We start from the raw sequence: 13,504 nt of genomic DNA, 5'->3' as shown, positions 1-13,504 counted from the left end.
TGAGTTGGTTTGAATTAGTTGGTGCCTTGTTCACTCTGAGGCTGGAGGCGTGCAGCATTTAACATGATCAAACGTCGTGTGTTTGTTATAGAAGTATCTTCTTTATGGATACACAGTAGCTTTCGCTTGTAGGATGTATCACTCTGTCCAGCCTTCAACGCTCATGAGCAACAAGGGGCTACACAGATATAACTCAGAGTCCGATTTAGCCTTATGGGCCTGATTCTCCGCTTGCACTAATGAAAATCTGGAGCAACCCCACTGCAGTCGATGGATTTAGACTGGTGTAAGAGAGTCAGCCCCTGTATCTCCACAGTTCACAGGCTGCAAGAATCCTAGCTGCATGCTCTGCCTTTGGAAAGACTGGTGGGTGATAGTTGCATTGATTTATGGAAGGGTGGCAGTGGTGGAGGAGGGGATGTATTATTTCTTCTTTCTGTGGTTATTCCTTTGGAGTCTGAGTTAGTACAGCTGCTTCCAGCTGTTCTGCCTTGCAGGACACTTGCAGTGTAGCATGGTCATTCCATTATTGCGTTATGGCTCAGCCTGACCACCTCACAAAGAGACAGCCTGGCATTGTTGTGATGCTACAGATGCTTTATCAGCCCCCACGTTATTTTCAGAACTCTTCCGTTTATTTTAATTTACATCCTGTGCTCTGGAGGCTTCCGTCCTGGGGGCACGTATGTTTGTTAAAAAATAACGACAAGGAGAAAGGTTCAACTAATGGAATGTTAAAAAAAATCCCTCTTGATCCCTTCAGTACCAAAACCCCCTCATCTCCCCTTCTGCCCCTGGTTTGACCTGCGGGGCAGCAGATCCAAGCTTTAGTGAACCAACGAGGACAGCTGACTGCACAGGTGGGGGAAACTCTTGCTGAGAATATCCTTGCCAGCATCCCTCGCACAACTAAGCCATGAGAACTCTCATGAAAACGCACAGTCAACCTGTGGAACTCCTTGCCAGAGGATGTTGTGAAGGCGAAGACTATAGCAGGATTCAAAAAAAGAACTAGATAAATTCATGGACGATAGGTCCATCAATGGCTATTAGGATGGACAGGGATGGTGTCCCTAGGCACTGTTTGCCAGAAGCTGGGAATGGATCACTTGATGATTATCTGTTCTGTTCATTCCCTCTGGGGCACCTGGCATTGGTCACTGTCAGCAGACAGGATACTGGGTTAGATGGACCTTTGGTCTGACCCAGTATGGCTGTTCTTATGGTATGTTCTCTCAGCTCTATCCCTTCCGTTTATCCAAAGGGGCAGGCTCTGAATTAAACAGGACACAATCTCCTTAAGGCTTTCTAGGTTAAAAGCAACAACTTGTGTTGTATCATTTGCACACATAAGTGAAGACGAATTGTGTGCAAAGTTGTGTGTGCACAGCAGGAGGCCAGAGTCTGCAGTGTTGGCTTTTGGAGTACCCCAAATTTCCCCTCCCGAAATATAAACCTTGCAATCCAAGAGGCCAGTCCTGCACACTGATTCACACATGTGGTCCTTCTTAGGGGAGTTCTGTGTTCCCCTTTGCATTATGCACATCTTCCCAGTCCCTGCTCAGCAGTCCATCACCGTTCAAATCCCTGCATGAGTGAATTCACATAAGAACAGCCATACTGGGTGCGACGATGTATCCCATAAGGCTTTATGGAAATATGCTTATGAATATGTTGGGGACTCTGGTACCCCAAACGGCAAAGTTCGTAGTCTGACCGCGAGAGACAGGCAACACCAGCAAAGTTCAAATATAATGCTCTTTATTGAAGAGTGCACACGACAATAGAGAGCGAGCTCGTCTCCAAAGAGAACCAGCTAGCTTCTTTGCAAAATTACCTAGGTTTATATAGACAGCTCCGTCGCATCATCATAATTGCAATTAACTAGTTAAGTAGCCACCCCCCTTCTTTTGAAACTAGAAACTGTTACCATACATTCTTTTTTATGTTCTACACGATTAAATGTTTTACATGATTTATGATACCTTAACAATCACTAATCAATCTAAAATGTAATTGTTAGGAAGAGACATAGAACAGAAACAGGGAGTACTGCACAGGGAGTCTGGAAGTTTGGAATCTTGGCTTCTTATGAGTTCTTTAAACGAATTGTTTCTACCTCAGTATGTTTGGTACCATGCTAGGAATACAGTGCCTTTCTTATCTCATGGTTGCTTAACTTTGTGAGAGACAGACCTGCAACTCCCTGGGACTTTCCACTTATGAATTACCCATAAACCTCTGTTAGGCTGTTAGCTTGACTTGGTTCAGGTTGACACAACTGGCTTTGGGTTATATTTTATTTAGGCCTAACAAATATATATGACATAACTGGAATATGTTGGTGCCACATATGCCATGTAACATACCTATGTAAAGGTTATGATCTACTGAATCCATTAATCCTATTTATATGCATGTATCATTTTTGTACTCAAAGTTATGAATATTGGCCGTGTGCTGGCTTGATTTCTAAATAACCTTAGTAGAGCATTTGGTCAGTTCCTGGAGAAAGGAATTTGCAAAGTGAAGTGCCCAATCAGGAAGCACTTAAGGAACAATGCATCTTGGAATGCTCCAATCTACATAAGAAGTCTTCTCGGAGACATTCAAGATACCATGTGGGCAATGGCTTCTGCCTGTAAAAACTGTGAGTCGTGCATGGACATGTGACTTGCCCAGGTGACTTCAGAACTCCATCTTGGAACTGGACTTTGCATAGGAGAGAGGAGGGGGTCTCCACCCACAAGAGAGAGTCTATTTAAGCCCAGGGGAGACCCCTCCATTTTGTCTTCAGCTGGCTAAAGAGGGAGCCTCTCCACCCCCAAAGATACCTGAAAGAAACTGGAACAAAGGACAGTGACTGCAAGGGGTGTGAGTGATTGCTGGACCCAGACTAAAAGGAGATTAGTCTGTAAAAGGAAGCATTCTGGAACTGGTGAGGATTTTATCTGTATTCAGTTGGATTAGACATGGACTGGTGTGTTTTATTTTATTTTACTTGGTAATTCACTTTGTTCTGTCTGGTACTACTTGGAACCACTTAAATCCTACTTTCTGTATTTAATAAAATCACTTTTTACTTATTAATTAACCTAGAGTATGTATTAATACCTGGGGGTGGGGAACAGCTGTGCATATCTCTCTATCAGTCTTATAGAGGGCGAACAATTTATGAGTTTACCCTGCATAAGCTTTATACAGGGTAAAACGGATTTATTTGGGTTTAGACCCCATTGGGAGTTGGGCATCAGAGTGTTAAAGACAAGAACACTTCTGTAAGCTGCTTTCGGTCAAGCCTACAGCTGTTAGGGAACATGGGTGTGGGTTTGCAGCAGGTTAGTGGGTCTGGCTCAAACCAGGCAGGGCACTGAAGTCCTAAGCTGACAGGGCAGAAAAGCAGGGGCAGAAGTAGTCTTGGCACATCACTTGGCAGCTCCCAAGGGGGGTTCTCTGATCCAACCTGTCACATTGGGTCAGACCAAAGGTCCATCTAGCCCAGCATCCTGTCTTCTGACAGTGGTCAATGCCAGGTGCCCCAGAGGGAATGAACAGGACAGGTAATCATCAAGTGATCCCATCCCCTGTCACTTCCTTATTTACTTTCTCCACACCAGTCATGATTTTATAGACCTCTGTCATATCCCCCCTTAGTCGTCTTTTTTCCAAGCTGAAAAGTCCCAGTCTTATTAATCTCTCTTCATATGGCAGCCATTTCAGACCCCTAATCATTTTTGTTGCCCTTTTCTGAACCTTTTCCAATTCTAAAATAATTCACCCCCTTTAAGTACATGCATGTCTCTAATGTGCACGCAGCAGAATGGAACCAGCACGTGCGCTTGCCAAGACTGAATAAGCACAATCTTTCTGAATGTCCTTCCTCCTGCCACATTCCGCCGATTGTCTGTCACACCCCACGCATTGTAACACATCTGCAGTTACAGCGTAAGTTCTTCCTGCTAGCGACTGTGTGCTTTGCTTTGTTCTGTAAAGCACCATTTTGGGGCGCTGTCAAACAAATGAAGAACATTATGTTCCAGGTGGTAGCTGAGTGTGTGTTCCTGATGGGGAATGCTTCATTTTTCAGGTTCAGGCTAGGTGCATAGTCCACCTTTTTTATACGCTTTCCATTCTTTGCTATACTGAATATCAGGTGGGGAACATACACAGATGCATTCCCAAGGCATAAATACATCTCTGATACTTACAGCATGGTTAGAAGTCCCCAAAGGGAAGGACCCTTTTTGCCAATTGCAGCTAGCATGACCCAAACCATTGGATGGCCTTGCCTCTTCTCCTAACACCGACACACTGACTGTACCACCTGATGGGGTTGTAAATGGAGGGCTCGTCTGGAGCTGTCGGGTTGTGCTCTGTGAATCCGATGCAGCATCAGAGGCATCCGACTTCTGCCTCTGTGTTTGCAAAATCAAATTGACACGTGATGACCCGCCAAGCAAAAGGGCCCCATTGTTTAGAAAGCCCAGCATGTTTCTTTAGCAAGTGGCAGATTGGTGACTGGATGGGCCCACGGTTTGAAGTGCTGTCTCGTTTTGTTGCATACTGGGACATGGTGGCAAAGGGGCTGATGCTTCAGTCCTTTGTGGGGCTTCCTTTTCTTGCTCACAGCTTCCTTCTGCCTCTCGTATGTTTCCTTTCGGTTCCACCCCCAAAGCGTCGGGCCCCAGCCTTCCTATTCAGATCCCGCCAGCAGAGAGACTTCTTCCACATAAATCCCAACCCACTGAGTCACCCGACATCATCACTAGGAAGGCAGAGAGAAGGGGTGAGGATAAACAAGTCTAAGTCCGGGCTTCCTCTGTACTACTTACTTTCCCCAGGTCTGTCCCTTAGCCTGTAAGCTTGATAGGACAGGGGCTGTCCTTATTTGCCTCTTGTGTAGCACTGAATGCCTCACTGGCCCATAATAAATGCCAGGGATAGGTATCCCAAGCTAGGAGCCTGCAGATCTCTGCACCGTGTTAGCCTAGAGCTGGGAGATTGTCTCAAAGGTTCCAGTCCCATAATCAGTGCAACAAGCAGGAAAATGCAGTTTTGACATACTTGTCAGAAGGCTCAGTAGCAGTAAAGCCTGGGGGATACCTGGGGAATCAGTCATCCTGCTCATGTTCGGAACTTGGAAGCCAGCTGCTGGCTTAGCAGCTGGTATCAGTGGAGGCTGCATGTTGTTCTGCAGTGTCCTTGCAGAGGCAAATGTTTCTTTTTCCTTTGAAATTGAAAACTGTTCAGGGAGCCATAAATTAATTCAGCCCTTGACAAATCCTCCAGTGTGTTACCAGGACATTTAACCGTCTCGGCACCAAAGTGTGACATGGCTCTAGGGCAGGGATTGGCAACCTAGACAAATTAGAGGATTGGGCCAAAAGAAATATGATGAGGTTCAACAAGGACAAGTGCAGAGTCCTGCACTTAGGACGGAAGAATCCCATGCACTGCTACAGACTAGGGACCGAATGGCAGGGCAGCAGTTCTGCAGAAAAGGACCTAGGGGTTACAGTGGACGAAAAGCTGAATATGAGTCAACAGTGTGCCCTTGTTGCCAAGAAGGCTAATGGCATTTTGGGTTGTATAAGTAGGGACATTTCCAGCAGATCGAGGGACGTGATCATTCCCCTCTATTCAGCACTGGTGAGGCCTCATTTGGAGTACTGTGTCCAGTTTTGGGCCCCACACTACAAGAAGGATGTGGATAAATTGGAGAGAGTCCAGCAGAGGGCAACAAAAATGATTAGGGGGCTGGAGCACATGACTTATGAGGAGAAGCTGAGGGAACTGAGATTGTTTAGCCTGCAGAAGAGAAGAATGAGGGGGGATTTGATAGCTGCTTTCAACTACCTGAAAGGGGGTTCCAAAGAGGATGGATCTAGACTGTTCTCAGTGGTAGAAGATGACAGAACAAGGAGTAATGGTCTCAAGTTGCAGAGGGGGAGGTTTAGGTTGGACATTAGGAAAAACTTTTTCACTAGTAGGGTGGTGAAGCACTGGAATGGGTTACCTAGGGAGGTGGTGGAATCTCCTTCCTTAGAGGTTTTTAAGGTCAGGCTTGACAAAGCCCTGGCTGGGATGATTTAGTTGGGTTTGGTCCTGCTTGAGCAGGGGGTTGGACTAGATGACCTCCTGAGGTCCCTTCCAAACCTGAGATTCTATGATTCTATGAACCTTTGGCACGCGGCCTGTCGGGGAAATCCGCTGGCGGGCCAGGCCGGTTTTTTACCTGCAGCGTCTGCAGGTTCAGTCGATCGCAGCTCCCACTGGCCGCGGTTTGCCGCTCCAGACCAATGGGGACTGCGGGAAGAGGCGGCCAGCACATCCGTTGGCCCCCGCCGCTTCCCACAGTCCCCATTGGCCTGGAACGGGGAACCATGGCCAGTGGGCGCTGCGATCGGCCGAACCTGCGGACGCTGCAGGTAAACAAACCGTCCCGGCCCGCCAGCGGATTTCCCCGATGAGCCGCGTGCCAAAGGTTGCCGATCCCTGCTTTACGATTTGGGGAGAACTGATGAAGGGTGGGTTTAGCCGATATATAGCAGTTGGGAGAGGTAAAGCTTGGGGTGAGGGGCCAGACTTTTCAGAGCTAATGTGCTGTTGAGATGAATGAAGACCATTCAAATCTCATGTCCAACAGTCTTCAGGCTCAGGAAAACAGCACTGCACTGGGCCACATTTAGAAGGGTTTCCTTGTAAGGACTACACACTTCGGACCTGAATCTTCCCTCACTGGTGTGAATCAGGAAGTCTGTGAAAACAAGGGCAGCTAGATCAGAATCAGACCTTTTATTTTATTTTATTTTATTTTATTTTTCCAACAAAGCTTAAAACCCGTTGCTTCTGCTAGCTAAGCCCCACTCACAAGTTCTTTCACCCCATTGATGAGTGCATTTGCCAAACCCTGAATTAATTAAAATAAGCTTTATGGGGGGTGTTTCATATTCTGGTCAGATCTTCATTCAGATATGATGGCCATACTGGGTCAGACCAATGGTCCATCTAGCCCAGCATCCTATCCATCGACAGTGGCCAATGTCAGACGCTTTTTAGGGAATGAACAGAATAAGGTAATTTGTAGAGTGATCCACCCCCTGTTTTCCAGTCCCAGGTTCCAGCAATCAGAGGTTTAAGGACACCCAGAGAATGGGGTTGCATCCCTAACCTTCTTAATAGCTATTGATTAACCTATTCTCCAAGAACGTATCTAATTCATTTTTGAACCAGTTATACTTTTGGCCTTCACAACATCCCCTGGCTACAAGTGCCACAGATTGACTGTGTGTTGTGTGAAGAAATGCTTCCTTTTGTTTGTTTGTTTTAAACTTGCTGCCTATTTAATTAATTGTCCCTGGTTCTTCTGTTATGTGAAGGGGTAAATAACACTTCTCTATTAATGTTCTTCACGCCATTCATGATTGTATAGACCTCAATCACATCTCCCCTTAGTCGTCTCTCTTCTAAACTGAATAGTCCCTGTCTTTTAAGTCTCTCCTCACATGGAAGCTGTTCCCAACCCTTAACCATTTTTGTTGCCCTTCTCTGTACTTTTTCCAATGCTAATGTATGTTTTTTGAGCTGGGGCTACCATCACAGTGTAACAGGTGCGGAGAAAGACTGCTAGGACGATCAGGGGAATGGAAAACCTACCTTACGAGAGGAGACTCAAGGAGCTTGGCTTGTTTAGCCTAACCAAAAGGGTTCAGAAAAGCGGGTAGTTGTACCCGTATAGAATGAAATGCAGGGCCCTTCATGGCAAGGCAGGGCAAGAATGTCCAACTATAACTAGTTATCAATGCAGCATCAACCCTAGGGGCAGTTTACCATTCATGAATAGCTTCGCACTTCGGTGTCGTGTCACAATGGTAAGGACAGAGTGAGAGGCTGTATTCAATTCAAAAACCCAAGATGAAATGGTTTCTGAGCAAACCTCAATAAACAAATAGGCTTTATTCTGCTGGAGTGAAGGGGAAAGAGGCCAGCACTGAGTGTATTCTGTGGTTACTTCTGACTAACCCAGCCCTGTGACTTCAATTACTTAAGCTAGAAAGAAACAGCAATAGCATTAAGGCTATTCAACGTTGAGCCCAAAATGTTTAAAGCCAGGGGGTGGGTTAAATTGCCTTCTCTTGTACTTAAAGGAGTGGCTAGTAAGAGACAGCTCTGGCTTGCAATGAAACGCAGCTCTTAGCTCTGTGCAGTTGAAGGGAAAGCAACATGTGGCAAGTTGTCTTAGGACAAGCGGAACGACAATAGAAAAGAGTAAACACTGTTTCGTTGGTGGGCTAAAGGTAATTGAGTTGATATAATAGACTTATGTAAGGCATTTGACTTAATACCACACAACACTTTGATTACAAAGCTAGAACAATATAAAATAAAAACGGAACGTATTAAATGGAACAAAAACTGGCTGATAGGTCTCAAACGGTAATTGAAAATGGGGAATTGTTTAGTGGGTGTGTTTCTAGGCCCTGTGCTATTTAGCATTTTTATCAGTGACCTGGAAGAAAACATAAAATCATCACTGATAAAGCTTGCAGACCAATCTTATTTAATGTTTTCATTCATGACCGTGGCACAAAAAGTGGGAGAATTCTAATAAAATTTGCAGATGACACAAAGTTAGGAGGTATGGTTAACATGGAGGAGAACCAGACTGTCATACAAGAAGATTTGGAGGATCTTGAAAACTGGAGTAATAGAAATGGGATGAAATTAAATAGTGCAAAGTGCTAGTGCATGGACTTGGGGACTAACAACAAGAATTTGTGCTATAAGCTGGGGACGTATCAGCTGGAAGCGACAGAGGAGGAGAAAGAACTGGCTGTATTGTTTTTACAGGATGACTATGAGCTGCCAATGTGATGCAGCCGTGAAAAAGGCTAATGTAGTCCTAGGATGCATCAGGCGAGATATTTCCACTAGCGATGAGGTGTTAGTACCATTATACAAGGCACTGGTGAGACCTCACCTGGAATACTGTGTGCAGTTCTGGTCTCCCATGTTCAAGAAAGATGAATTCAAACTGGAACAGGTGCAGAGAAGGGCTCTAGGATGATCAGAGGAATGGAAAACCTGCCTTATGAGAGGAGATTCAAGGAGCTTGGCTTCTTTAGCCTAGCCAAATGAAGGCTGAGGGGAGATAAGATTGCTCTCTATAAATACATCCCAGGGATAAATCCTGGGGGTGGGGTGGGGTGGAGTATTTAAGTTAAGCGCCAATGTGGACACAAGAACAAATGGATATAAACTGAACACTAAGAAGTTTAGACTTGAAATTAGAGGAAGGTTTCTAACCATCAGAGGAGTGAAGTTCTGGAACAGCCTCCCAAGGGGAGCAGTGGGGGCAAAAAACCTAACTGGCTTCAGGACTGAGCTGGGTATGTTTATGGAGGGGATGATACGATGCGACTGTCTACGATGGCATGAAGCCAATCTGCCACTGCTAGCAGTAAATATCCCCAAAGGCCAGAGATGGGACACTAGCTGGGGAGGACTTTTAGTTACTACAGAGAATTCTTTCCCAGGTGTCAGCCTGGTGGGTCTTACTGACCTGCTCAGGGTCTAATTCATATCCATATTTGGGGTTGGAAAGGAATTTTCCCAGGTCAGATTGGCAGAGATCCTGGAGGTTTTTCGCCTTCCTCTGCAGCACGGGGCACAGATCACTGACTGGTTTGAACTGGAGTCAGTGGTGCAATGGGCAGGAAGTCAGACTAGATGGTCAGGATGTTCCCTCCTGGTCTTAAAGTCTATGAGTCGAAGTGCTTGGGCCTGGTAGGGGATTATCAGACCCAGCGGGGAAGAGGTCAGGTGATTTCTACAGAGGCCTGATGGGCTGAGCTGAAGGAAGAGTTGCAGGGAGGAGGTTGGCTCCTGGGAAAGGCCCAGGAGGAGGGGAAGGTGCCCCTGCACTGGTCAGGGGAGTAGCTTTGCTTGTGTTGGAAGAGTAAGCTTTGTCCCGAAGGAAGGGCTTGCACAGACTCTGGATGTGGCTTTAGCCCTGCCTGGGCAGGGGAGACAGGCCAGCAGCCCATGCGGGGCTTGTTCTTAGTGATGGTGAAGTGGCTGAATTTTGGCCTCCCTTTGTTTGACCCCAAGACCACTATGGCATGGGCAGGGCATCTGCTGCCCTTCCAACCTGCCTCCCTCTACAGGGGTCCTCTCTAGTGATAAGGTGTCACTCAATGTTTGGCCTTCCCGCTGAGATGCCCCACAGTGCAAACTGCTATCGTGGCACGTGGACGTCTGATAGAAATTCATTGACTCCTTTCCTGCAGGCCACCCATCAGTGGTAGCAAGGGAAATAGGGTTTAGCAAGGCTCATTTCAGCCCATGGGTTCTGCATTCTTCTTCCCTGCCATGATTCCTGGGTGCTCCCTATGCAGGTTTGAGTGAGGAACCACCCACTGCTGTGGTTTACCGCATGTGTTTTTTACAGAACTGTGCTGTAGGCCACGGGAATGCAGAGTCCGAGCAGATGTAAAAGATAAATTCCAGCAGTCCTGGTATTTATCAGTTTGCAGGGGAATGTCCGCCAGCCCTTCTCTGTTAGTGCACGGAGGTGGGTGTTTTGGGAGAGCTGTTTTGAGGGACAAGAGAATAATGCTGGCACAACCCAGCTTGTACTATGCAACTAACTCGCTCTGGGACCTTGGGCGAGTCACTTTGCCTCTCTGTGCCTCAGTTTCCCCATCTGCAAAATGGGGAAATAATTTATCTCGCAGGAGGCTTAATCATCAATGATTTTAAAAGGGCTTTGGCGTTCTCCCATGAAAGGAGCTTTACTGTACTGTAATATCAGGTGTCTCTGGGCTCGGCACTTCCCTCCAGCCTGACACAATGACGCTTCGGAGACCAAGCTGCTTTGCTGCCTCCATGAGCCTGAATCATTCTTCCCAAGACAGCTCGGCTCCATTCTGTGACCTCAGAGTGGACCCATCAAGAGTTCCTTCGAAGCTCTTTGGTGCGTTCGGAGATGTGTTTTAGCTCAGCCTGTAAAGAAAGGGAGGTTGAAGCATTGTGTTCAAGCGTTTCCACAGCTCTTAGCCAGGTTTTTTTGGGTGGCCTTGTTTTTGCTTGCCTTCAGGTGTCCATCTTATTGCTACTCTGGTGATGGAATCAGTTTCCATCCAAAGCACATGACTAATCCATCTCCAACGCCTCCTGGCAAGGATGGTGCTCATATCCTCTTGGCTGCACTGTGTCAATAGATCTTGGTCTGAGATGGTTCTGGGCCAAAAGATACAGAGGATTTTTCTGAGGCGGGTTGTATGGAATGAAGACAGTTTGGACATGTCATACTTTATTGTGGGGTGGCTTATCTTAATCTATTGTTTCCCCTTGCTTCTTTTCCCAGCAGCCTTGTTGATTTAACCCAATATACAGTGACCAGCCCAATAACCAGGTCAATGAACGATATTCATAAATCATTACAGGGGAGCTCCACACATGTCCAGGTGCTCTCCACAGCCTGACCCCTGCATGCATCATGTGGGTCTCTCTGGGTGGGATGCCACCTGGGTTTGTAGCTGGTTATCAATTTTCTTTTGTCTGCATCACCACTAACTTTTTTTTTTCCCTTGTAGAGCTGAAAAAACAGAAGTCCTGAGTGAAGATCTCTTGCAGGTAAATTGACTCTCTTTCCTGACAGCTGGTGACCACAGTCTGAGACCTGCTTAAGGAGGTCTAGATTTCAGTGCCCCTAGAGAGGCAAGCTTGTCTGGTGGTTACGGCACTAGCCTAGGACTTGGGAGGCCTGGATTTAAGTCCACAGGCTTGAATAGATTTAAGGTGTGACCTTGTGCTAGTTGTGTTGTCTCACTGGGACAAACCCATCACTAGCAAGCGGGAGGGCTCATTTTACTCCCATTCCATAGCTGACTGTAGGGGGAGCTCTGCTGGAGTACAGCGCACCTCTCTGCAATGCACGCTGGTTGGAAGACTGCGCATTCGTCTCCCTATACGGGTACAAAGCATTTGCTCTCAAGGTTGACGTCAGGTCATGTACAATCAGATCAAGGACTGCTTCAAAGGTCAGCTTCAAGATGACAGTAACCAGTCCTACCTGCCCTGTTTGCAGCTGTATTTGTTGCCTTTATGCACGAACCGAATTGAACCAGCTGCATGTTGTTCTGTTGGGGGTTCGCGGGCTTTGCTCAGTTTGGTGATATGGATTTTCGTTTCACTTTCTAAGAGGAGATGGAGTTTTTAGAGGCGCTCGCCGCTGACATAGCCTGTTACCACTTGAGTCAGCGGTGCCGTTGACTTTGATAGGAGCCAAGTTAGGCCGACACTTGAGCACTTTTGGAAATCCCACCTAGCATCTTGCATGGCATTAGAACTGATGCTGGGGTCATAAGGCTCGATAAGATGTCTCTGGCATTGTAATATGCAATGCCAGTCCCACTCCCTGATTTGGGAGAATTTTGTTGCATGTGCATTCTGCACACTTCCACGTTCAGTATATGTGGTTGTTGTGGATGACTGGTTAATGAGAGCAGAGGGAATAAAACCTATCCTAACGCATTGCAATGGGATATGCCTTGATGAAAGTAACAGTGCTATTAACTGTGCTATTGACGAGTACGCAAGGGTCTACCTGGTTCACAGACATGAGGCTACAGGATGGGGATGGTTTGAGAGGATTCCAGCAGAGTAACTTTAGACCGCACTGAAACTTGAAGCTTTATTTTTGTGTCAACAGCAATATTCCTGCTTGCAGCGTGGCATTCTGCTTCCTATTCATGTTACAGTGTGTCGGGGAGGAGGGGATCCCACATCATGGATCAGAATCGCATTGTGCTAGGTGCTGTACAAACCTAATAGAGATGATTCCTGGCCCAAAGAGTTTACAATCACAAGAGGAAATTCCCTGGCTTTTATATTGCATCTCTCTAATCTTACCTGAGCATTTGTATCACGGTCATACACCGATCCCTTTTGTCTGACAAGAAACATCTGCACAGGGAAGAAGTCAAACTCATGAGAAGCAACGATGCCACTTCTACAGACATGTTCCTGTTGTTAAAGGGGAAAGAAACAGATAATGTCTACACAGGGATTTCTTTAGAAATGGTTTCAAGTGTTTTTCCAAGCATTCCGGGAGACGCCATCACTTCCTCCTCTAATCACACAGCTACACACACAGGCCGTCTCGGTTTTTCAGGTGATGCAGAAGTAGGAAAGTGCAAGGTGGAAGTGAGAGAACGTGTACGCCCCTTAGTATGTCCGTGCACTGACCTGTGTCATCTGGGACTATTGCTTAACCAACGGTCTGAGCGCCCCCTGCATGACACCAGTTCCATCCTCTGCTGAGTCCCATGCGGGAAGAATCTATGGCATGAAACTTTCCTGCAAAATTCACTGCTGTTGGCCTGGCATTCTTTGCTCAGGAGAGGCGTGTGACTGAGTCAGCTGAAAGGAGTAACCAAGGCCTTTGCCTGGGAGTGTTTCCAAGTGGTTTGGAGAAATCCAGGCCCAGCATGCTCTTACT

General features: G+C 46.6%; 1 protein-coding gene across 11 annotated transcripts in view; it reads left to right on the top strand.

The window, feature by feature from the left end:
• ARHGAP44 (Rho GTPase activating protein 44) overlaps positions 1–13,504 on the top strand; it is a 157,949-nt gene that overhangs the window by 72,943 nt on the left and 71,502 nt on the right. For all 11 annotated transcript variants that reach the window (XM_044982407.1, XM_044982411.1, XM_044982409.1 and 8 more), the window contains exon 2: positions 11,598–11,637. In XM_044982407.1, coding sequence (XP_044838342.1) covers positions 11,598–11,637 — 40 coding nt within the window. The remainder of the gene's footprint in view (positions 1–11,597; positions 11,638–13,504) is intronic.

This window comes from Mauremys mutica, chromosome 12, assembly GCF_020497125.1.
Source record: "Mauremys mutica isolate MM-2020 ecotype Southern chromosome 12, ASM2049712v1, whole genome shotgun sequence".
Classification (NCBI taxonomy): Eukaryota; Metazoa; Chordata; order Testudines; family Geoemydidae; genus Mauremys; species Mauremys mutica.
Note: the sequence above shows the minus strand (reverse complement) of the source record. Positions and strands in the feature narration are given on the sequence as shown.